General features: G+C 40.7%; 1 protein-coding gene across 2 annotated transcripts in view; it reads left to right on the top strand.

Moving 5' to 3' along the window:
- Positions 1-694: 694 nt before the first annotated feature.
- METAP1 (methionyl aminopeptidase 1) overlaps positions 695-25,741 on the top strand; it is a 31,084-nt gene continuing 6,037 nt past the window's right edge. Inside the window, exons 1-10 of one of the 2 annotated variants that reach the window (XM_010411655.4) lie at positions 695-862; positions 10,787-10,838; positions 12,913-13,025; positions 14,358-14,418; positions 15,608-15,699; positions 16,440-16,523; positions 17,974-18,112; positions 20,712-20,843; positions 23,347-23,490; positions 25,620-25,685. In XM_010411655.4, coding sequence (XP_010409957.1) covers positions 743-862; positions 10,787-10,838; positions 12,913-13,025; positions 14,358-14,418; positions 15,608-15,699; positions 16,440-16,523; positions 17,974-18,112; positions 20,712-20,843; positions 23,347-23,490; positions 25,620-25,685 — 1,003 coding nt within the window. In that variant the 5' untranslated portion in view covers positions 695-742. The remainder of the gene's footprint in view (positions 863-10,786; positions 10,839-12,912; positions 13,026-14,357; positions 14,419-15,607; positions 15,700-16,439; positions 16,524-17,973; positions 18,113-20,711; positions 20,844-23,346; positions 23,491-25,619; positions 25,686-25,741) is intronic. The other variant, XM_010411656.4, reaches the window with a different exon arrangement.

Genomic DNA, 25,741 nt, shown 5'->3' with positions numbered 1-25,741 from the left:
TTTTAGTTACTGCCTTACTGAATATTGAATTTGTGATGGTTTTACCTGGGCTAAAAATAGAGTGAAAGAATTGCTATAAACCACACAGACAGACCTACATACCACAGCCCACACTCCATAATAAAGAAGATATGCTTGAAAGATTTCTTGCACGGCCTTGCAGATGAAAACTATGGGAAGGTCTTCACAGAATCATTAGGGTTGGAGGGAACCTCTGGAGATCATCCAGGCCAACCCCCTTGCCAAGGCAGGGTCACCCAGAGCAGGTGGCAGATGCATGTGTCCAGGTGGGTTTGGAATGTCTCCAGAGAGCCCCTGGGCAGCCTGTTCCAGTGCTCTGCCACCCTCAATGTAAATAAGTTCTTCCTCACGATGAGGTGAAACTTCTTGAGTTTATGGCCGTTGCTCCTCACCCCGTCACTGAGCACCAATGAAAAGAGTCTGGCACCATCCTCTTCACACCCACCTTTGAGACATTTATGAGATCCCCTCTCAGTCGTCTGTTCTCTGGGCTATATAGGCTACACACCCTCTCTGCTGTGAGGGCGGCATACGTAGCCCAGGGAAGCTGTGGACGGCCCACCGTCGGGAGCGTTCAAGGCCGGGCTGGCTGAGGCTCTGTGCCGCCGGAGCCTCCTCCCTCTCCCCCTCCGTCCGTCCCTCCCCCTGTCCTGCTCTCCCCGCCCGCCCCAGCCGGCGGCAGCTCCGGGCGGCGGCTCCTCCCCCGTGGCCGCCCGGCAGCATGGCGGCGGCGGTGGAGACCCGCAGAGTGTGCGAGACCGCCGGCTGCAGCAGCGAGGCCAAGCTGCAGTGCCCCACCTGCCTCAAGCTGGGCATCCAGGGCTCCTACTTCTGCTCCCAGGTGAGGTTCCCCGTGGCCCAGCTCCTCGCTTCGCGCTCCGGGCGTGCGGCGGGCGCAGGATCCAGCTCCCCGCGCCCGCTCCCGGCCGCCCGGGCCCGGCCCGGCGTGCCCGGCTCTGCCTCTCTGCCCGCCCGCTCCCGGCCAGCCCGCGGCAGCAGCCCCCGGGCAGGGGCCCCGCGCGAAGTTCCCCCTCGGTTCCTTGGGTGTTGGAGCTGGGGGAACCGGGCTGGCGGCCCCGGGCGGAGCGGGAGCCCCATTGCTCCTCGTGGCCGCGGGCGATGCGGGACCTCAGCGGCACGAAAGCGCAGCCGGAGCGCTCGTGAGAGGGTGCACGGATGTTCCTTTGCCTGAAGGTGTGGGTGGTCCGTGTGCTCCCCTTAAGAATAAAGGCTTAGTGGGACAAAGTGAGACGTGCTCATCAAATTCCAGCGGGAGCGTTTCTCTGCCGGCGTCAGCTCTGGAGTTGCTCGGCTGTGATAGACACCGGGAGACTTGTTGCTCTGAAAACAGATTTTCTTTAAGTTAGGAGTTTCTGTGAAAATTATTTTATACTCTTCCTTTTTTTTTTAATTATTCCCAACTTTTTTTTCCCCCCACTGTGTCTTCTGATGTTCTACTCTGAGGGTGCCAAACAGGAAGGCTCAGGTTAGGCCACATGTCATAGAGCAGTCAGCCTTCACGTATAAATCAGAGAATTGAACATGTTCTGTAGGCCTCGGCCATCCTCACCTGTTACCACAGTGGTAATAGAGTGTGGTCCTTCAGTAGAAAGAGCTGTGTTGAGTGGGTTTTTTGTTTGTGGGGTTTGTTTTGGTTTTGTTCTGTTTTGTTTGGGGGTTTTTTTATTAACTTTAAAATGTGAGGTAAAATATATAGCCTAATCCTTTGAACTTTTTGTATGTGTAATTTCTGTCAAAATCAGTGAGGACGTATGTGTATAGTTCAGAGGTTAACACTGACTTTCCTTGTCACAGTTATAATTCAGAGTAAAGTCATTGAACATTTGTAGATAAACATATGAAAATAATTCAGTCACATCAGGTAGATTAATTTATTAATTGGAAAGAATTCTTTTCTGAGCCGGGATATAAGCTGATAGTTATGGTTTGCATAGGACTAGGGGAAAACTTCCCACGTGCTTGTGACACACCCACTGCACAGTTTCTGGTACTTTCCCCTGAAGTCTCTGTGCCCTATGCTGGGAGTCGATGCCAAATTAGAGCAACTGCAACTCAGAATTGTTCTGACAGTTCTGTATCTCTGGTTCCCACGTGGTGCTTGTGGTTAACTTCTAGGATTTGCTCTGCGTTTCACTGCATGTTTTGACATGTCTGATGTAAAACTCATCATAAATGCATCGTTGGTTATATACAAATATTAGATGGTGACAACAAAACCATTTGTTAAGAGAACAAACAGGTCAACGTGAAGAGTTCTAGTTACATCTTCACTCCTCTCCTTCCCATCCCTAATTCAGCTAATTCTACATAGGGTGCAGAGATTCTTATTATCTATATATTAAGTTTAATTCTTTTGAAATACCTGCTGCTGTTGTTAGGTAAAAGGGGAATTACTGGAAATACTTCCTAGCTTGTTAAAATAGGCTGCTGGATAACTGACTACACACTTGTAAAACTGTCCTGCCTAGAAAATGAAATACTGAACTGGGAATCCCAGTCATCTCACTTCTGAGTGACCTGGGGCGTGTTGTGCCTCACTGTCCCAGTCAGGAATGTAGGTAAGCACATTGAAAGTGCTTTGGAAGTTTTGGGGCAACACGTTACAGAGAAGGACATTAATGACAGCCTGTTTTAAAGACATGAAAGAAGTGTCATGCACTGAGAGAAGAATCCCTGTGTTCAGACCCTTAACCCCCAGTAGTAGCCTTTGTGGGGCCCAGCATTGAACTGTCCCGAGGCTGCAGCTCTCCTCATCACCTGGTGTGTGCCGTGGAAGAGACTCGCCGCAGTCCTGCCCTGGTGTCTGGCAAGCACCATCAGAAGGGTGGGTGAGGTGCTGCTGACAACCTGGCTGCCTCTTCCAATAAGCACGTGCAGGTGAAGGACTGTTATTTTCTCTGAACTTCCAGCAAGTTTCATCTGGTTAGCATCTGTGAAACTTTTCTGGAGTTCTCTGTTTGGTGGTTTTCTTTCCATTCTGGTCTTACATGCATAAATAACTCCTAGATAAGCTAGTGAGTGGACCTAGGATGTTGTTCCACCTCACAGCACAGCCTGTGTTGTAGCTAGCTTGGTGCTATTCCCTTCCTCCAAGGATGCACCTTTCTCTTAAGCTGTCCCTGATTCCTTGGTGAGCCACTTCTGAGTTCTTCAGGGTTTTCTTTTAATGGAGGAAAAGCAGTTGCATTAATTGGGTTTCTTTTGCTTGTTTAGCTAGCTGTGCACTGCAGGGTCATGAAACACTTCAGGAGTGTGCTGCTGAAGAGCAGGCTTGCCCAGTGTGGCCCAGTTTGGCCCAGCCATAAAGTCAGCCTGTCCTTATGGAATGCAGTGGTGTTAGCCAGGTGTGTGGGCACTTACTTTGAGCTGAGGGTGGATTGGGAGCCACAAGCTATCTGGCATCTCCTTGACAGGTAAAAGCATCTGTATGGACATGGACACCAGGTTAATTAATCTGCCTGGAAGCCTGCAATGACTTTTTCATACAGCCAAAACACCAATCAGAGCTAACCCCAAATTTGTAGTAATTAATTTTTTCTACTGCTAAGAATAAAGAATAAAATAATTGTGAACTGCTGTAGGAAGGCAACCATATGAAGCAATGTGTTTGGATTATAAGTTACTAACATATCATTTGCTAAGGAAAAATAGTGCGGGAGGTATAGGACTGAGAATCTCGGTGTAGTGTGGAGATTGATTACAAATTATTTTTCATGACTGTACATAGAGAATTGAAGTGAACTTTTCAAGTAGATCGCATCAAGACAATGATTTCCCTGGTGGATTTATCATTTGTGTCTCTCCTTTGCTGGAGGAAGGGTGTTCTTCTGGTCACTTATTTTTTTCTCCCTCTCTGCATCAAAATGTATGCCTCAACAACATGCCCTGAAAATGCATATGCCAAAGTAATTTGACATTCTCTGAGATTTCTTTGAGCCAACACTGTTTCCTCTCTGGCTGTTGGGCACCTTGGAAACTGGGTACAGCTGCTGAGTAGTAGTTGTTCTTGTGGGTCGTGGATGGAAAGGAGGCCACGTGGCCGGGTTCTGGCCGAGCAGGGAGGTTTTGAACTGGTAGTGGAGACAAGGCTTTTAGCAGCAGAGGAGCTCTTGAGGTGGTGTGTTGAACCCTGGGTGGTTTTCTTTTCCTGTCACTTCAAGGTGTAACAAGAGGAACTGTTCTGCTGAGGGATTCTGTCTGCTGTTAACCCTTAGTAATACTTTAGGCTAGTAAATGAAGTACTGTCACTACCAGCTACTTTTTTTCACTGTCTTGTTTTCTTTTCTGTAGAGACTTACTGCAGTGTTGCATGTGTTTATCATCTTACGGTGAGCTACAGTAATGCAGTCTGTCTTCTGAATGCAGAAATAACACAGATGTCCAGCATCACATCTCAACTGCAGTGTTCCTCTTGCTAAGATGAATTTGCTGTTGTGAAATCTGCCTCATAGATACAGTCACTTGTGTGTGCATTGTGTGTAGTGTACATAAAGAGTGTGTGTTTAAATAGACAATTTGCATTTCTTTTATGTCTTCTACAAGTGACTGAAGGATAAAGAAGAGGAGAGTAATGATTGTTCTTGAGGTCTCCAGTTACCATTTTTATGTGAGCCTTCTAATTGTGAATGGATCTCTTATTAGTGATTTTGTGTTGCTTTCATGACAACTTCCTCTTTCATACTACTTATATAAAAGTGTCTTGGACAAAACAGAGTAGGTTTTCTGTAGTGTGGACTAGATGCTGTTGCAGGGCCATTTCTCCAGCCAAATTCAGAAATACCTACTTGTAGACACTTTCTGAAAACATTCTCTTACTCTGAAGTCAGTGGCCTGTGCCATTTTTGTTTCTCTGAGAGCTGGAGGCTGTGGGTTTTTATCCTAACAGTAGTCATAACTTACTCAAGGAGAACTGTTGCCCCTTCCTGCTTTGTGTGGCCTTGTGTTGTCAGCCCCAGGTGTATGAAGTGGTCTGGCTGTGGAGTCAGAGGCGAGGATTGGGGTGGCATGGTGACTCTGCCACGTGTGTTTTAGGTGTTTGAAGGGGTAGCAGTTTCTCTGAACTGTACAGTTGGCGGCAGTGTCTCTCTTGGACTGGTGGGTACCTCCCAATATCTCTTCATACCTCTTGACATTTGAGGTGGAGTATGACTCGTTAAATTCCAGTGATGGGAAAGAAATGCTGTTTTGTTCTCTCAGGGAGTTTATATACCATTTACTCCTTTCCGGGAGGCACATTTTCACTGACACTCAGCCCTGGGCCCTTGACAGCTGTGGATGCTCAAGGTCACAGTAATTTGTGAAAAACTGTGGACCTGAAGAAGATTGTCATCCCGTCTCCTGTTTTGCTGTTTCCTTTCACCGTCAGTGTGTTGGGGGTGGGGAGCAGGGAGCAATGGACCTGGATAAAACTATTCTTTGTCTTCTCTCACATCAGACTGTAGGACATCAGGGCCATGTTTTGTCCTTGGTTCACTATTCTTTGCTGCGCCTGAAATAGGCTAAAACCTGCTGCTTGGATCCAACAGCAGCACGCAGGGGTTTCCTCAGGCATAAATGGCACTCAGCTGATACTATCTTCTAGAAAATCAGGTTTCTTTCATCAGGAACATGACATTTTCAATTGCCTGTAAATCACCATGAATACCTGTGTCTGAGGTAAGTGCCTGATTGTTGGTGAGGTATAAAAGCTGAGCCCTCATGACTTTCTGAAAGTAAAACTTCAGACTCCTATAGGCAGACTTGCTGAACTATTGTTCCATGTACTGAAAGGATAGTCCAGTTGGATTTCCTCTGGTCTGTTCCTTCACTACTCTCAGAAATCAGTTGTATATTTCTGTAAATCTGAAGAGCTGCAGAATGCAGTCCCTTCCTCAAAGGAAGGGCTCAGTCGGTCATGTGGGACCGATCAGGTCTTAGATGAAGGAGAAAGTTGATGTAGGTACTTGTTGATGTAGGTACTGCATGTAGGTACTTCTCTTGGAGTTGAATCTGAAAACACATATTTGATTCTTCTGAAAACCTGACTATTCATGTATGCTGCTTAGGCTAGTTTGGGAATTCTGTAGAGAGTTTTTCAGGCCGGAGGCTGTCTCTGTGGGCTTGTACTGCCCTAGAAGGATTTCAGCGTGCTGAAAAGAGTCAACTGTTTCATTTAGCATCAAATGTATTAACATGTCAACATACTTGTACTTATGGATAAAATGTGAGTTAATCTGTACTGTATTTAGTATATATATATCACTGATAGCCTGGTATTAAGCTAAATGCTGTCTTCAGGGTTTGTTTTTTTTTTTTGCTTCTGTTTTGCATACCTTCAAGGTATTTGGTTAAAATGAGTTCTCATTATGCAAAACTACATGATCTCAGGTTAAGCCCTAGACAGTTTTACATTCTAAAGGACATTTGTAAATTCTGTTAAAAAGATTGCTCAGAATATTTTTAAATACAGTGTGCTGCTTGGCACTGTTTCCTAGATGTTTGTCCATCACAATTCAGGGTATAATGACATGCAAAGAGACAGACAGTCTGTCCTCACAGTCTTAATTCCAAATATCTTTTTTTTTTTTTTTTTTCTGTAAAGTAGGTATTTTTGGAAGTTGATCACAGTGGCTGTAAATGATGAGCATAGAGGATGGAAGGGGTAATTCTGTGGAAGTTGGACACAAGTTGGAGTGCTGACAAATGTTGCCAGAGCTAACTTGAAATGAGCTGCTCCCATGCAAAGGCAGTTCAGAAACACGGTCTATGAGCATGCCTTGAAATCTGTGGTGTGGTGGCTGCATAGCTTCCTGGGTTTGGATATCATAGAATGGCCTGGCTTGGAAGGGACCTTAGAGATCATCTGGTTCCAACCCCCTGCCATGGGCAGGGACACCTTCCACTAGACCAGGTTGTTCAGAGCCCCATCCAACCTGGCTGTGAACACATCCAGGGATGGGGCATCCTCATCTCTGGGTAGCTGATTTAAATCTAGTTTGTTATGTCTGTGCTGTACAGAGGTTTGCAGTGTAATGATACCCAAATCTTGATTGAGCATCCTTTTCTCCTCTGGAATTTGCAGTTGGCTGTACTTTTCCACCTCTTAATCAGGTTATATGCATACATGAACCGAACAAATAAGAAGCTCCCTGTTACTACTGTAAAGATGACAATAAACATAGCATAATTTTTACCCCCTAATTACTTCAATAACTGTTTTAAAGGGTTTTGTTCTTTCAGTGGTTGATTTAAAAAAAAAGCTCAAGGTATTTGGTAGTGATCAGTGTGTTCACAGTGAAAATGCACCATACTATAAAACAAATGCTGCTATGCTGCATGATTCTGTCAATATTTCAACCAGTAAATAGCTGTTGGGTGAGTCCTTAAGGTAAAAATCATTTTCAGAAATAACACAGCTTCCACAAGGGGATCCGATGGGAATCTTTCCAAATGATAATGCTGGTTGTGCCTTTGGTTACCTTTCGGTATGTTCTGGTGAACACTGGATTGAACTTCTCTCCAAATACAAAACCAGTGGGATTGGCTTAAGAATGTCTTGAAGCCAGAAATGTTGTTAAAGGTTTAAATATGTTGACAGCCTCTGTCAAACACATTTATAGTTTTCTTCGTGATAGAATAGTTGTACCCAGGGTTGCTCTAAACAAGTCCAGGATTACCCCTCTGCCTTCTTTTTTGTCATACGTTTGACCTCTCTTCTTGTACAGTCCTCTTCAGTGTTTCCATGTCTGTCTTGATTGCTGTGTAAAAGGCACATGCAATAAAAAGAAAAATGCTTTATGTGAGAAGGGTGGGGGTATTAATATCAGGCATGCTAATGGATAATATAGTGTTTGAAATGAAATCCAGGAAGTCTTCCAAGAAACTTGAAGCTAAATTAATTTTGTTCCTGTGTACTTTCCCCCTGAAGTTATTTAATATTTTAAAATACAGCCATGTAGTGTTACATGTTCCTTTTTTCACTGTATCAGAAAAAAGGTCTTTATTTTCTTCATTTTAATATTAAAAATCACCCTGGATATTTTTTCCCTGGATTTTGTTTATTTAGTTATTGAAAATTTGCTATCCTGACCTGGGTAGGGCATAGGAACACAGAAGAATCGTTAATCGTAATAGCAAGATTGAAGTAAATGTCTCAGGAGAAGGCTCAGTGAAAAGCATAATTTTGTCCAGAAAATTTTCCAGAAAGTGGCCCACATGGAGAGAAGGAGCTGGTTTCTTCCATAGCTTGTCAGGAAGTCTGTGGTATAGAAGGTGAGGGTGTTTGCAATGTGCAGTGGTACTTTGGTAGAGCTTTGTTGCCAGAGCTGTGATTCTTCAACCTGTGAGATGACAGCTGCCATATTTTTATGGGGAATTGCCAAGGCAGAGCTCTGCAGTCATGTGCAGTGTGGGGCTTGTGCAGTAGGTCGTTGAATATAAATAATTTGTATGTACCCGGTAAGTCCAGTGCTTGCAGGAAGCATATGACTGATCCTACACAAAATAGATGGGCTGTAGGTGGATGTGCAGCATATCCTTTGAGTGCCTTCCAAAAGTGTCAGACCAAGGCAGAGAGATTCATTGATTGTACATTGCACTTGTAACAGCCCCTGCTCACAAAAATGCTTCAAACTTGCTGTGTGTGCCTGTTGCACTTGATGGATGTGCACATGGGGCCCGTGTCTGGATTGCCTTGGTGTACAGCAGCTTTGGAGCTGTGCCCCAGGAGTTCTCACAGAGCTGCTGCTCCTCTGGAGATAGAGGGCAAGTAAAATCTGGGAAACATGTTTGGGAAAACTCAAGCATATGGCAGCCTTATGCAGGATCATCTTAGATTGTCCATAGCTGCAGGAAATAAAAGCCAAAATAGAGCCAATCAGGTTATGGTACTATCCCTGGTGCTGTGTTTGTCCGGTTTTTCTGGTTATGGGCCAGCAAAGAGGAAAGGCTATTGGTGTAGGACAAAGTAAGGGCATTAGAGAATGTCCCTCAAAAAAGCAGAGAAGGAACTACAGTCAGTAATTACCACAGCTGATGTACGTCTTCCCCAGATGCTCCTTTATATTCAAATAAATGGATTCTAGGTTTGTAGACTTGGTAGCTGCTCTAAGTCCTTGGTTGTGTAATCCTTCTGCTTCAGAACAAGGACCTCGTGTTTGAAAGGGGATTAAAACCATACTGGTGCTTCTAGTGTGCTTGAAATAGTGGGTTTAGATTTTTTTTTTTTCTTGATTTTTTTTTCCCTATAGCAGGCCTGAGTTAAAACCTGTTCCTTTTCTCCTAGCTCCCCAACAGAGAAAAGTGCGGTGCAAAGGTCTGTGTATGCAGTGGGTTATATAGGTGTGACAGCAGAACCTTGGGCTGCTCACTGGAAGTGATGTTTTCTCGGGTCATGGGAAGTGTTGGTTTCAGAGCTCCTGGCAATGGTTGGTTTCAGTCACTCCTGGTGTGTAGGGTAGCAGAACACAACAAACAACTGGTTCTGATCACGAGGGGAACAGCGCACAGCAGGGTCTTTTTGAACATAGGTGTACTTGTCTACCACTGCACTGTGTGTTTGTGGGTGCATTTTGGTAACTACTGCTTGCAAGACTAATGAGGGCAGAGGGAGAAAGTGGCTCAACAGGAGCAGACATCTCAGAGCGCTCAAGAGTGACCCTGAAGCAAGGGGAGAATGTTACAAGCTGGGCTTAGTTTGGAGATCTGTTGTCTTGGACTGGTCGAGTGTTGTATACTTCAGCTTGAATCAGTTGTTGGCTCTGGATGGTAGTTTTACAATGATGATTCAGCATTAGTATTGTTTTTCCTTAAAAAGAAAAACAGTTTGCTTCCTTCCTCTTCAGAAATTCAGCTGTAATTGTCAGTGATTGGGATTAGCAGTTTCTTAATGGTTGTTTTGAGTGCACACAGCCATTGATTTAGAATTTCTGCTACAAGACCAAGTAATTTGCTCATTAGCACCTTAAGGGATCACCTTTAATGCTGCCTTCTGCAGCCTTTCTACTTAAATCTCTTTTCTTTCATGTGTTTTCTTCATCTTAGTATTTCTTTATTCTCCAGCTGCTAGCCATTTCCATCTGCCCCTTTGCTGATTCTTTGTTCCTTGCATGAACTGCTCTATTTGTGCTTGGGAAGAAAAGACCAAACTCTTCCACAGTCATTTTTTTCCTGATTTACATTTCAACTTTCTCGATATTTTTTTTCCATTTCCTATTTTCATGGAGTAGCCCTCATTTCCCCCCTTTAGTCTACTTCATTAGTTCCCTTGTGGTTGTGCTAATTGGCCTCTGTTGCTTTCCTGTGCTGGAGCAGAAGGCAGAAGGGATGCAATTAGCAGGTGGAGATGGCTTCTTGTAGGAGTCAAGGGAGGACCTTGCTGCTCACTGCAGCACTGTGAGATTAGGTACTGAGATAGACTCAGTGTTTCAGCCAACCTGCAGCCACCATGGTGTTTAGTTACCCATTAAAATGATAAGGGGTCAATATTTAATATGTAGGATTATATCAATGTATTTCACTGTCATGGGTGTTGTCTGTTTGGCTGTGCTTTCTGCCTATTCTGGTTCAAAACTTTTGAATGTAGTATTTTCTACTGCTAAGACTAGCAGTTACAGTAGCATTTACTGCATATTGCTACAAGGGTTAATAAAAGCAGTCTTCTAGTTTTCTTTTGAAATACATTTCCTTCTCTATTTTGTCAAGTTGGTGTATCTGTCCATGTAAATGCTGCTTAAAACATATTTATACATTTTGTTTGCAATTGTAGGAGTGCTTTAAGGGAAGCTGGGCCACTCACAAGTTATTACACAAGAAAGCAAGTAAGTACATTTTTTTTTAAATGCATTTTAATATTGCTTTGGTGTTGTGCTGTGCAGTGAGCTCTAGGTGGCCCTGCTTGAGCTGGGGATTGGACCAGATGACCTCCAGAGGTCCTTTCCAACTTCAACTGCTCTGTGCTTCTCTGCCTAAGAATGGTATTGGGTTTTTTTCCAAGATACTTGACACCGAATGATGCATGTCTGAAATTTTGTCCAGTTCCCTACAATCTAAAGTGCTGCGTAAAATTTCAGAGGCAGAGGTACACAGAAGTCTCATTTTTCTATTTGCATGAATTACTGCTTGAGCTACAGTTATATGTTCTATACATGTTCTACATGTATAGAATATACACCTGTTCTGTGTTCAGGTATATGAACACAGAAAGAGGGGTGCTGAAATAAAAGGCAAGAAAAATAATAAATCATTATTGTAAGGCAATGTTCCTTTATAACATTCTGATGTCTAATACAGTAAAAGGCAATACAGTGGGAAAGGTTCTTGCAAAGTCTTTGTGATTAGACACTTGCTGGAACACAAGTGAGTCAGAGTGCAGCTGTTGTGTACATTTTTGGAGAAAAAGGGAGAATGCTTGTGTGCATGGTGCAGCCATTGACAGAGGATGTATCACAGCTATGATTTTGCTGAGTTCAGTTCATGGTAGTAAGAGTATCTGTGTGCCTTAGGGACAGCTGGTAGCTCTGGCACAGAAATACTAAGAGATTGGTAGATTCTGCCTTATCTGAGTAGTGAACATAACCCATGGGTTTAAAACCAAAGAGAGGGCAGACCTCAGTTCTGCCCCCTTGCCTCCCCCCTGCCATCACCCTGCCTATCTTCTTTAAGCCCTGCTGAAAAAAGAGGTAGGATTAAAAAGTGATATGGCAGAAATTCACATCCTCAAATAATTTGCCTTCTTTCCTAAAACTCAGTAAAGCTTCTTTTTCCATGATAAATGCTGAGTGGCAAATAGGTTGGAGCAGTACAGACAATTACAAATGTTTTCCTTCTTTCTGCCTTTCCAGTGTAGGGATCTTATAGTTCACACTTGCATTCTGTATCCTATTAATTTGTGTGAATATGAAAAGCTTTGGACTTTTAAGTTGTTGTTTCATCTGAACTGAATGTCATTTGAGCAGATGGCTCAGATGTCAGCCACAGAGGCTCTGAAGAATTCACATTAGGGCTTGCAATGGCAGACGTACCTCTTCATCCTTCTGAGATATAAAAAGAGAAAACAAACAAGTTATCCTGTTATGAGTTAAAGATTAATGTTACCATGCTCTTTCTTAACCCTTGTCTTCTCTTTCTGAGTAAGTACTTCTCCTTTTGGTATTGCTCAGGATCTGCTTGTTTCAATCCTTTATGTATAAACACCTTCAATCTGCCCTCATAGGAATGTGTTATTTGTGAATGAAGTCAGTCATTGGACCACATCAGACTTGAATTTCACAAGATTCAGAGAGCTGGGATGCTCCAGCAGTTTGACACCATCTTGTAAGGTGTGAGCACTGCTTGTCCTGAACTGCAGAAGTGGCAGGACCTGCACGCTCTTCATCAGCTCTGGAGGGGTAGCAGGCTCCATGTATTGAGCCTGGCAGTTGGATGGCCTCCCTTCCTCCTTTGGATGGCCTTCTTCCCACCTCAGGTCATTTCGGTCACTGGCTGCTAAGGGATGTCACAAGAAAGGAACGTTGATCTGCAGTGCAAGGGTGTTAATTGAAGGGATAGTGAGTGCCTTTGTAGAAATAAGCTTTTTCCCAGGAATGAAAACAAGCACTATGTTATAAAACTACAAGTGAAGAACAACTTAATTACTACACTTCCTTTGTGCATTCAGTCCTGACATTCCCCAGTTGGCTATTGAATAGGGTAGGAAGAATGTGAATTTGGAATGGACAATACAAAATGATAACTGCTACTTACACTTTCATATATCAGTATCTAAAATGCCAGAAAGAGTCAGGTCTAGACTTAGGCACTTCTAAGTCACTTTCTAGACCCCACAGTTCTCATTCTTAGTAGGACAGATTTTGCTGCTGCCACTTTTTTCCCCCCTTTTTCTTGTCTTTTCAGAAGATGAAAAAGCTAAGCGTGAGGTTTCCTCCTGGAGCCTGGAAGGTGATGTTAATACGAATCCCTGGTCTGGTTATCGATACACTGGGAAACTCAGGCCACACTATCCACTGGTAAGCAAGAGGTGCTACTCTACTCCAGCACAGCTATGTTCTGTAGCAACTAATGGACCACTCCTGACCTGATGACCTCCCACATTTTAGCTAAGAGAGGAGAGTTGCTTAATCTGAACCTGATGGAAAGGATGTGCAATGGCTGTCCTTGTGGTTCATTTTGATTTAACTTGTTCTATCTGTTGGTATATTTATAATTAAGGGAGTGCCTTTGAGCATCAGTAACAGGCTTAAGTTCATACCTTTTGGATGTACATTTTGACATTTATTCTGCAAAAAAGCTACTGCTAGTTCAGATGTTGTCTCCTAGCTGTTTACTGTCCTCACCAATTATGGAGCAGACTGTTTCTGAAAAGCTCAGGTGAATTAATTTGGAATTTAAATAAATGGTTTTATATTATATTATGTAAGTGGTTTAGAATAAGCTGGTGAGTGAACTGGTGAACAGCTGAAAGAACAAGAGGTTACGGTAATCTCCAGCACTGGAATGGTGAAGAACAACAGAGGTCAGTAAGAACTTTGGTTGTGAAAGGTGGGTTTAGAAGATCATGACATATAGCTGTGTGTGTATATATATATATATATATATACACACACACACACAGAGATGTATTTTTAAATTGGTACAAGTTTGTACATGGAGTAAGCTGAAGCTTTTTTACAGCAATTATGGCATTTTCTCTACATTTGTCTTTTCTACTTGGCCTGTGCTAGAAAAGCTGCCCCAGTGGCATCCTCTCTGTGGTCTTCTCCGTCTGTTACAGGCTCATTAAGAGGCTGATTAAGAGAGCCTGAGCCCATGTGTGTTAGTGTTGTTGGAGAAAAAGGTGTTTGGGATATTACACTGGCCAAGTAATTCAGCAGTGTTATCTCTGAACATTGGCTTTTTTGTCTTGTGACTGCTGTGAGATTGATGCAAACGAAAGTAGAGATTTTGACTAAGGTGATGCTTTGAAGTAGCAGTCTTGCTAAAGAGAAGAACCAGTGCACTTGCAGTCTGGAAAGCAACAGAAAAAACATTACAGTAAGGCATAATACATTATAAAACCAGTTTGATTCACTTGACAATAAAAATGTGATTTTTACAAAGCTGTGCAATTGGCTATTAAAAGTTGTATAATATGATAGCTATAGAGAGTAACTGCAGAATGTTTCAGAATGAAACTTGGAACTGTTTTGGAGTGTTTACAGACTTTGCAACCTTTTCTAAGTGGACTTAGCTGTATTTCACACAAAATATTTCGTACTGTATTTAATTTTGTTGTGTGACTGTTTTTGTGACTGTAATAAGTGTTCTTGCAACCTAACCAGCTTTGCCTCTGATTTATTTAGACGCCAACAAGACCTGTGCCAAGTTATATTCAGAGACCAGATTATGCTGATCACCCACTAGGTAACTTGAAACAAATCACAGTTATGAGTGTTATGTTTGCTCTCAATTTTCCTTTTAATTGAAAAAGCCTTTAAAGCATCAAGGAGATACTGGAGAAGGGAAGCTCTTTTATCTGTTCTCACTTTACTTCTTCCCCACAGTAACTTACTGATTTTTAAAAAATCATGGTTGCAAGTATTTTTTGGAAGCCCAAAATTTGTAATGGGTTGTCTTTCAAAGGTGTACAGGAAATTAAGAGTTACTTAATTTGGTTTTGTTTTTTTTTAATCCCAAACATACAAGTCCTAGTTGTGTTGTTAATTTGATAATAAACAGCTATCACAGATGAATTCTGCTAAGCCATTCTCTGTGGCATCAGTTTATCTGTTGAAAATGTGTTATTTTATAACAAAACCAAGAAAACCTTGCAGTATGCAACCCCCAAAAGAAAACTGATGTATGAGTTGCAGCTGGTTTTGGACAGAGAGAGAATGCATTCAAAATTACCTGCTTACTGGATTGTTTTGTTATTTTCCCCTTTTTATACCAGTATTGGTGCTTTGCATTTCCCCAAAAGGCTGCTATGAAGTCTGTTAGCATTATTTTTTAATCTTAAGCCGTTCCGTAGTTATTTTTTAAAGAGTGTAAGTATTTAAACAACACCAAATACTGTATTTTAAGGGGTTGCTAATCTATAAAGCTGAGCTTGCACAGAATTTGGTAGGAAGAACTTGGATGATTTTATCAGGTGATTATTGCCGTAGTATAACCAGATACATTCCCAAGCTCATGTAACCCTTTATGAGTGTTATAGAATGTAATTTTTACTAATTATTTTCTTAGAGCAGCTGAAAAATGCTTTTCTATGAATAAAATAACTTCCTTGTAGACCCGATATTTAAGGCTGTGTTTTGAGTAACTGGACATGATGGTTTTATGTAGTAAATGAGTGGGCTTCCTGAGCACATGGGGGCATTATGGTATTGTGGAAGGTTTCTGGATTCCAGGTAGTCTGGATAATGATGATAATACTATGGCTTGGTGGGTTTCTTAAGTTTAGGCTATGGTGAGAAAGTCTGTGCTTCTATTGCCCTTGGTAAGCTAAGTAAGTTCCTGGACTGGATATGTATAGGAATCATCCCCCTATATAACATGGGGTTTCTTCTTTTCCTTTTTTTTTTTTTCAATCCTCTCTCTTTTTTCTTTTCAGGAATGTCTGAATCAGAACAAGCTTTAAAAGGAACCTCTCAAATAAAAATACTGTCATCTGAGGATATAGAAGGGATGCGAGTAGTGTGTAGGGTAAGGGGGTTTTGATTTTTCTTACAAAGTGCCTTTATATTCTTTAAAAAAATCTATAATGATTTTACCACTTTGTCACAGCACATTTGAGAGTACAAACTTTCAAACCACTTTAGTGCACTGAAAAATAGTTTGGGAGGCTGGATATTTTCTAGTTTTTTCCCTTCTTGTGTCTCCCAATTCCCAGTAAAGTATTTTGTAAGCAGAAAGATGACTTTTATCTGTTTCCTGGCTTTGTTATTACTTGTAAGACAATCTGTGCCTGAGATGTTGTTACTGTGAAGAATATGTTTTATGTGCATAAATGAGAGCAGAACTTTTTCCTCTCCTGGGGCTGGTGCTAGGTAAAAACGAAAAAAAAAAGCAAAACAAAGCCCCATTACTAACAATTTTTGAAAAAGAGCTGTTCAGTTGTAATCACTTCCTTGTGCATAAAGTCAAACTTTGAAATGTATTTAGGTAGTCTGATTTAAGATTATGGCATTCAAGGAAGATGTGGTCCAAACTTTAACTGGGGTGTTTTCAGCTCTCACAGAGGTGGCTTAGTACATGACCTGGAGACATCTCGAAGTCTTTCTAGAGCCCAACTCCACACAGCTTTTCTGGGGATCTCAGTGTAGATGTCAAAAATGGGCTACTAATCTTGCACAGGGTAGTCCTGGCCTATTTTAAATCAACTTAAATTAGGTCAATAGATCAATTTTAAATCTGTTTTAAATTTTAAATTGTTTCATTTGTAGCTTGCTAGAGAAGTATTGGATGTTGCTGCCATGATGGTGAAACCAGGAGTAACTACTGAAGAAATTGATCATGCTGTCCATTTAGTAAGATTATTTTATTATCATTCTGGTGTTTATAAGTGTTTTCTTCTATCTCTTTGTTTTTAAACTATTACTGTGTGGTTTACTTTGTTGCATGAATTTAATTTCTTTATTTTGAACTGTCTCCCAGTTTGAGGCTGGTGAGTAGTGTGGATAGCAGAAATGTGCTATGGTAGGGTCAAAGTGAGTTAGGAATTCCTGGGCCTCTCTCTGTATCAGCTGCTTCCATATTTCTGGCTTCAGATTTCTTCTGAGTTTCTTCATTTGCTTTCTCAGTTAACATCATGTTATTTTCTTTCTTCTAAACCCTTTTTGCTCCACGGATACCATTATATAAAGAACACCATATGTAGGCCATGGACTTCTTGTACTCCCTGTTGGTAGTTAAGACATACAGAGGAGAAAGCTAAATCATTTATGACTGGGAGATGAGAACTGAAACAAGATGTTTGATGCAGCCTGGCAAAATAAAGTCACAGTACAATGAAGTGTTTGGAAAAACATGTTCAAGAATTTTCCTGGTTTAACTTTTCATAGTTATTTGAATTGTGTAATTTTTTAATTGTCTGTCTTCTCTATGAATCATGTAAGCTGGTAATTGAGGCTACTTCTGTGCATTGTGGGAAATGCAACAATTTTGGTATAGTTAAGTTTGTTAGAGAGCTTTCTGGTTCTTCTTATCTTTATCTACAGCTGTTGAGCCAAGATTGTCTGCTTTCTTTAGGCTGGAGACTTCTGCTGAACTGCATTAAACACAAAACTACTTTCTTAGGCATATTGTCTAATATGAACAACTAGTAGGTAAAATGGAGTTACCCCTCCTGAGCAGTTTATGGAAACTTTGGCTTGGCAGGTTGTTTCTACTAACTGATATCCCTAATTGGTATTTTGCAGTTTTAAAAACAGTATTATTTAAGGAAAAAAAAAAGTTGACCCAATATTTTTGCAATCTCTGTACTTTGCTCAGTATGTCACAAAGTGTGTGTATGTATGTATGTATGTATAAATATATATAAAATGTGTCAGTTTTGCGAAAATACTAAAGTTATTACAGTGCAAGGGAAGCAGCTTAAGGTTTTAAAGCTGGGGGGAAGAGTGGTGCTAAATATTATTTTGTTTAGCTTCTGTGTCTTGCAAAAATCTTAGACTGGGTGCATAAAAGCAGTTACTGAAAATTACTTTTTAAAACTGAATAAATATTGCCATTGTTTCAAACCTGAATATCTCAGCATTTGCAGTCAAACATAAAAATGAATAGAAACAAAATTGAAGTAGCTTTAATTTCTTCCTGGTAAGAAATGCAAGGCATAACAAAAACTGCCAAGAAATGGTTGAAGAATCTTATTCTCAAGAGTCACTGCTTTTCAGCCTATCATTCTTACTGTAAAGCTGTTGCACATGTTTTTTGTGGTGTTTTTTCTTTGTACAAAACTTAATTATCTTCTCTATTTAGGCTTGTATTGCAAGGAATTGCTATCCTTCCCCTTTGAATTATTATAATTTCCCCAAGTCGTGCTGTACGTCAGTGAATGAAGTGATCTGTCATGGAATTCCTGACAGGAGGCCATTGCAGGAGGGAGATATTGTTAATGGTAGGTGCTGTGAAAATTAACCTTCAACATTTCTACCTTCTGTGCACTTAAACCATGCAGTAAGGTAAGGTTTCACAAGCAGGCAACATGACTGGAATAGCTTCTTAAGAGGGGCTTTTGTTCTCATTTGCCAGTTAGTTTGTTCTCATTTACCTCTGCTGTTTACATACTTAAATTCCTGAGTTTATTTAATAAAATAATTTCAAAAGGTCAGTGCACTTTAAGAGCTTTATAATTCTTCTACCCTGATCTGTGCATTAGTATAGTCCCTGGGTATTCCACTTGTGGGCTAGACTGTGTATATAGTGAATAAAATGTATATTGAATTATTCAACTGGATTAGTTCTGTGTGAATTCTTGATTAGATGGCTCTAGATCCTTACAATTTTGCTGTGCTCATGATGATTATGATGACTGTAAAGGGTCCTGATGGGGAGGCATTGTGTTAGGTGCCTGTTTACCTTTTTTTGAGCATCTCGCAGCCTAACAACACCAGCTGCTTTTTGTTCTTGGTACTCAAGGTACTTAGATCTTCTTGGGTGGTGAGGGATACTTTTATAGATTTTATATTTATTATATAAATTTTATAATTTATAAATGACCATTTTTTGTTTTCACTTTCATTTCTTCTTGGTTTGGCAGTAAAAATTAATGATGCCTTTTTTTGTACCAATGTTTGCACCTTTGTTTACTGCATTGGTTTGCTTTTCTCTTATCTATAAGTAAATAGCGTATCCTAAGATTTGACCTGCCTCTAGAAGCAGCTTGTAATCTTTTTAGATTATCAGATATTTGATACATATTAGCATGTAATAATAGCTACGAAGTCTACGCCTCCGCGTGTGTCATGGTTGCTGCCCCAGTCTAGGTGAGCTGTGGTCTGGCTAATTGCTCTGAGCTTGCAGGGTACACGTATGCCAAAGCTCCTTTATCTTTTTTTATTTTCAAAGATGATGCTTTCACACAGCTCTGTATTATTGCCTACTTTTCTGGCATTGCTGGAGTCCAAACTAAGAAGCCCAGCTCAAAGAGTCATAAAACCATAGGTGGTTGGTGTTGAAAGGGACCTTAAAGATTGTTTGGCTTCAGCCCTTGGGCTGTGTGCGGGGACACTTTCAGTATAGACCAGGTTGCTCAAAGCCCCATCCAGCCTGGCCTTGAACATTTCCAGGGATGGGGCATCCACAATTTCTCTGGGCAATTTGTTCCAGTGCCTCACTACTGTCACTGTAAAGAATTTTTGTCTAGTATCTAATCTAAACCTACTCTCTTTCAGTTTGAATCCATTCGTCCTTGTCGTGTCCCTACATGCTCTTGTAAAAAGTTTCTCTCCACCTTTCTTATTGGCTTCCTTCAAGTACTGGAAAGCCACAATTAAGTCACCCTGAAGCCTTTTCTGAACAATCTGAATTCTCTCAGCCTTTTCTCACTGAAGAGGTGCTCCAGCCTTCTAATCAAAATGGGTGACTTCATCTACACGGTGCCTTACCTCTCTGCTATTTGCATGCCAAGGCTGTACCTCAGCCCTAGAGAACACTATCTATAGGAGGGTTTAGTCATGCCTTTGTCCACATTCCAGCACTTGATCAGTCTGGGAGCCTTCTGCTTTGTTTTGATGAGAAAGAGCTAGGCTTCCTTTTCATAAGGTAGTGGCTCAAAAGACTCTTGAAAAGGAGGACCAAAACAGGTTACCAGAAGGGATAGAAAAGGTACCTTGGAGGGAATGTACCCAATGAACAATTAAAAGGAAGTGTCCATATTTTTCTTTATTTAAAACTTTTTAGCCTGCTGGAAGCCGTGCCAAAGTCCAAAACAGGTTTTTTGAATCACAGAAACATGTCATCAAGAAGGTACTAGCAAGTGATGTCTAGTTGTTGACACCAAAGTGTGTTTTCCCACATTTTCCTATCAAGATTGTATTGGTCGCTCTCAGCAGCTCATGTACGATACTCCTAAAGTATTACTGTTCATTACAGTTTCCTTCATGGCTGTTTACCTGTGAGTGGATTTGGGTATGTGTTTCTTCATGAATAGCAGTGCAATTACTATTCTTCTGGGTTTGGTGATCTAGCAGCTATTAGACTTACCAGATGACTGACAAAGACTTAGAAACAAAAGTACCCATGCTACCACAGCAAAACAACTTGATATGCAAAACCATGATTACATACCTTTTTAAATTTAATTTCCCCCTATTAGTGCTGGAATTAATTCTGAGAAAGTACTTTAATCAGGTAAATCACCATGGAGCAAAGAGCTTCTCTTTCCAGTTTTTATATATACCTAGAAAACCAATGCTGGCTTGCTGTGTGTGTTGCATTGCTGGGAGATTTTTTTTCTCCCCCTCCCCCTTTCATTTCATTTCATTAAATCAAACTGTTGACCAGTGAAACACTACGTTATTAATTAATTTTATGGAACCTAAATAAGGATAAGCATGAAAGAATTGGTTCTGATGGAAGAATTTTCATATGGAATTCTTGTGAAGTAATCACTTCACAATTAGAATACCCCATTTTTACGTGTTTGTTCTTTCGCAAATCAGAGGCAAGAAGTGATGAACAGAATGCTAATTTTCCATATCTGATGTTGTTTGCAGTGGATATCACTGTGTATCGCAATGGCTACCACGGAGATCTGAATGAGACATTTTATGTCGGAGAAGTGGATGAGGGTGCCAGGAGGCTTGTCCAAACAACTTATGAGTGCCTAATGCAAGCCATCGATGCAGGTAAAACATGCCTGAAGCACGAAGGTTTTGCTTCTCAAACATGTTTGCTCAGATTGGCCACTGCTCAGAGTGGCTTCTGTTGCAGCACACAGAGGCACTGGTATGTTGTCACCAGCAGATGATGGGTGTTGTGTAATGCAGTGATCCTTCAAATGGCTCAGTTCTGTGAGCGGTGGCTGCAACTTCTTTTTAAATGTGGGTTGATGAGGAAAATGTATTTGATGCTGAGCCGATCCTCAGATGATATTGACATGGAAACAGCCTTTTTTTGACCATTGATGAGTAAGACGTACTTGATCTGAGTAATAAAGAGAATGTAACAAGTAAAGTATGTTCTGGAAAACCCTACTTTTATAATTTGTATGGTGTTACCCAGAAAACTGGTAAGGTAAAACATTGTATGAACACCTAAATGTATTTCTCTTTAGCCCAGCCAAACCTGATTGTTATTTCATAAAGCTAGTTATGAGCTCTTGATTTTCTGCTGTGGAAGTGTGCCAGAGAAGACAGATCCATATCCTCCACAACCTACAGAACTTTAATTATGTTGCTTAGTTATCACTCAGAGCAGCTGCATCGAGACATACAATGAGATAGAAAGGTAGCTGGAGAGTGTTCTGTTCAACTTCAGAAAACAAAACAAGAATTTCCCAAGTCCCTGGAAATACTTGTATCATCTGTATCTTTTATACCCTGCAGCTTCTTAAAATCCCCATTATAATTCAATCACTTCATGGCCTCTAAAGATGGAAGTTTAAGGTGTATATGTAAGGCTTTAAATTTGAATTTAATCAAAAGTAAATGTAAATAAAAGAAATTAAAGTGAACATAACTTTGGTTAATAATTTGGAGATAGCTAGTCAAACTGAAAAGACAAAAATCCATAGGAATTATGTCTTGTGTATCCACTGTGTGATCAAGAAAATCCTGCCAGATTGAACTGTGAAGAATATAGGTTACCTGTTTATGTGGGATTACTGTTCTGAAATGACCACTTTGTTTTTCAGAGCTAAATCAGAACAGTGTGTATCTTTGGTCCTGTACTTTTTTATTGCAAATGTTACATGTGTTGTCTCTTACCCTTGGTATCCTGGCTTGGATGTATAAACTGTGACAGAAATTTCCCTTTGTGTTCGTTACAATGAGATTAAAATTCTCACTGTAAGTCTTTTGTACCAATTTCTTAGATGCTGTAGTGTGTTTTGAAGGGTTTCAGACTTTGCATGTGGGTAGGAATTGTGGCAGCAAGTGTCTCAGCTGTTAAAAAGGGGGTCACCTCTCCCCTCTTTAGTTTATCTTAGTGTCTTGGTGTTGGACCAGCAGAGCTCTAGCTAGGGGAGCTGTATGAGAGAGAAGCAGAGGGCTCCTTGCTCCATTGAAATGAGTCACATATGCTGTCAGGCCCATACTTCACAGCTGTTTAGCTCAGATTAATCTCTTCCCCACCATGTCCTTTGGGGGGTTTTTGGGTTTTTGTGGGGTTTTTTTGTTTGTTTGTTTGGTTTTATTTTGTTTTGGTTTTTTTTTTTTTTTTATTTTTTGGAAAAGCATGTAGATTCCAGTAGTATAAATTTCTTGTTATTTTCTGTAAATTCAACTTAGGGGTTTCAGTTGTAGTCACTTACATTAGCAGAGAATTGAACTAAACGGTTTATTCACATAAAGTTTTAGCTTTATGTAACTCTGCTTAAGATGGCTCCACACAACCACACATCTGGCTCCTGAAGGAACAGCATATATTCAGGGAGTTGGAAATGGTCTTGGAAAAGCTTGATTTTTTGTTTTAAGTGGCTCAAGGTTGTTTTTGGTATGAATCTTCATTAGCTGAATGATGAAACATTGTTGCTTTTATGGCATTATTACTCCCTTGTCCAAGTGCTCAAAGTGAATTTCTCACACCATTTTCATGTGTTTCAAACACTTTGACATGTAAGGCTTCCTAAAGGGATTGTCAAAAAAGTTAAACCTGAATTATGAACATTCTTATTTGCTGTAGCGTTGTCAGTGAGAATCTTGTCTAAGAGTAGAGATACCCATTTTCCCTTTACTTATTTTTTTTTAATATTGGTCCTTTGTGTGCATTTGCCACACAGTAGAGGGGTAAGTATATATTAAAATACAGTTCATACATTCATTGCAAGAAACACTGCAGCTCAGGGTGTGAGAGCTTACCAAGTACTTTGAAAGTCCTTAATTTTTAATTTCAAACTTCGACATCCTTCTAATGTGAACACTTAGATCCATGAAAGGAAGAAAGTAGTATTCTTGTGGAAAAGGAGTTTTCTTCTGTCTCTCTTGGTTTTTTTTTAATATGAGACAGTTTCCTCCCTCTCTCGTGTTATTGCACTCACTCATATACTTAGTGGATTAAGTGATCATAGGAGGTGGCATACTGGAACAGATGGACACACAAGCCATGAGTGCTACAGAGATGATGTTTGATGGTTAGTTGTGTTGAGAGAAAGCTCTCTAAATTTCCATTTCTATCTCTTTAATTTTGCAGTAAAACCTGGTGTTCGGTACAGAGAACTGGGGAACATAATTCAGAAACACGCTCAAGCAAATGGATTTTCAGTGGTTCGGAGCTACTGTGGGCATGGAATCCATAAACTTTTCCATACGGCTCCTAACGTGCCACATTATGCCAGTGAGTATTCGTTCCCTTTGTGCTGTCCTGTAGACAAGAAGTGGTTTGCAGTGAATGCACCCAATTTACTTGAAGCCATCAAGTTAGCATTTTGGCACTTGGGAAATAATGTTTTTTTTTAACTCTGGACCTGTAGCATACTTTATGAACCTGTGCCTGTGCTATCTCTGCCTCCACTAATGGTTAGTGTTAGCCCTCATCAGTACTGGGTAAGTGCTCAAAGTTCGTGCCTGAATTTCCTTAGACATTCTTGTCTGACATGAACGGGCAAATGTTTCTCTTCTTAGAAGTTCCAAGCAAAACTTTACTGCCATTTACAGATGTAAATAAAAAGCTCTCTGAATGGTATAGATGGGTGTTGTGCTTGAATCTGGATCCTGTTTCTTTCCCTTATTTTCATTTGAGTGTTGTGATTTGGTATTTCTGGAAACTTCATCCTAGTGTTTGGCAGAGGAGGAATGAGCATTCCCCCAGGAGTGGTAGCTTTTGGAAATGTCCATGGCCCCGTACCAGTTTTTCTGTCAAGACTCAGAAACAGCATCCACAGAGGCAAAGGACGGAAGGTTAAGTGCCAGTGGACAACAAAGGGCAGAGTAAATATCATGAAGCAGTGATGAACAGTTCACAACCACTTCAGCTGTAAAGCTTCCCTGATAGGACCCTTATTTCCTCAGACCTGACCATCTGCCTCCATCTTCCCATCTCCTAATGGGCCTTAACACGTTGGGGTTATATATTATAATCTAGTGATTCCTGACTTTCCATGTCATCATTTCCCTAAGTTATTTTTTTCTGACAACAGAGAAAATCTGTTAATTGCAGGGTAGAAGGATATCAACTCCTGATATGTACTTTTTGTGTAAAAGGAAGAAAATATGGATTCTTTGGAGGTGAAGAGCATTTTGTACCAATTAAAATCCAATCCTAGACAAAGGAAACTTTTATCTCTCCTGGCTGTTTGGAAGTTTCAACTTTTTTTTTCATTGAGCAAATATATCTGTTGCCAGAAAGAAAGATGCTGGGTGTTTTTTCTGGTATTTTTAAATACAGACTCCCAGCAAAAGCAAAGTGGAAAGATCTGAGGGACTTAAAGCCTATCGGAGAAAAAAAGAATGCTGTTGCTTATTTCTAGCTTACTATGAAAGGAGTTTAAAAAGCAAAAAACTCATTTTCTAAGAAAAATGTTCTTTTGCTGTTGTGGCAGCTTGATGTCTGAGATTTTTGAAGCCTCTAGGTTGTTTAGCCAGTGTGAGGAATTTGCACAATTAGATTTAGATGGGGGAGTGTAAAAATGAATGCGAATTGTCTGTAGCAGCAAAATAGCTGGGAGCTAATGGTTCCTGTGCAGTCCTGGAGTTTGTTCCAGCTCTCAGGCTCAGTCACATCTGAGCTGCGCTGTCCTTCGAGGTGAAACAGGGCAGCAGAAATGGGCCGAAACCTTTCTCCAGTCAAACTGCACTCCTGGAGTCTTGGTGTCCATCAGTTCATGTGCCCCCACGTAAACATTTCTGGTGCACTTAAAATCAGAAAGTTCCTGTGTTATTGTCCTGGATGCCTTGAAATGCTCTGCTGTTTTATGTTAGCTAGTGAACACAGCATTATTAGTCTGACACTACTATGACCCCAATACTCAGGGTAATAAGGGGGCAGTGTGTCTTTCATAAATGGAATCATGGGATTACTTAACCACTGTCACATTTTGACAGTTTATTGGAGCTAATGGCTCAGTGCAAACAAATGAGGTTTCAAGCCTTGTCTGAATATCTTAAGTGCTTCTTACTTGTGTTGTTTTTTTAATGATGTTTTTCATTATAGAAGTATGCAGAAATTTCTGTATTATATTTGTTCAGTGTTTTTATAGAACCAGAGTTGAAATTCCAGTTGTTGGAGAGAAAGCAAGCAATTAATTTTAAGCTGCTTGAGTAAGTATTACAGTGTTGGAGGATGGGGAGAAGGAAAGAACTAAGGGAAATCTCAATGTAGAACTACAGATGGACAAGTGAACACATCATTTTAGAAGGGCTTTTCTGACTTTACTATGTTTCTGTTGTATTCTGCTAGGACAACAATTCATTCATTTACTAAGATGGTATTCTTTTTTTCTAAGCTGAATGTTTATTTTATTGCAGAAAACAAGGCAGTTGGAGTCATGAAGCCAGGTCATGTATTTACTATTGAACCAATGATCTGTGAAGGTGAGCAATTTAGCAGTAGACTAAAATGGTTACTCTTGTTTGCTCTTAAGTAGTGA

Source organism: Corvus cornix, chromosome 4, assembly GCF_000738735.6.
Source record: "Corvus cornix cornix isolate S_Up_H32 chromosome 4, ASM73873v5, whole genome shotgun sequence".
Classification (NCBI taxonomy): domain Eukaryota; kingdom Metazoa; phylum Chordata; class Aves; order Passeriformes; family Corvidae; genus Corvus; species Corvus cornix.
Note: the sequence above shows the minus strand (reverse complement) of the source record. Positions and strands in the feature narration are given on the sequence as shown.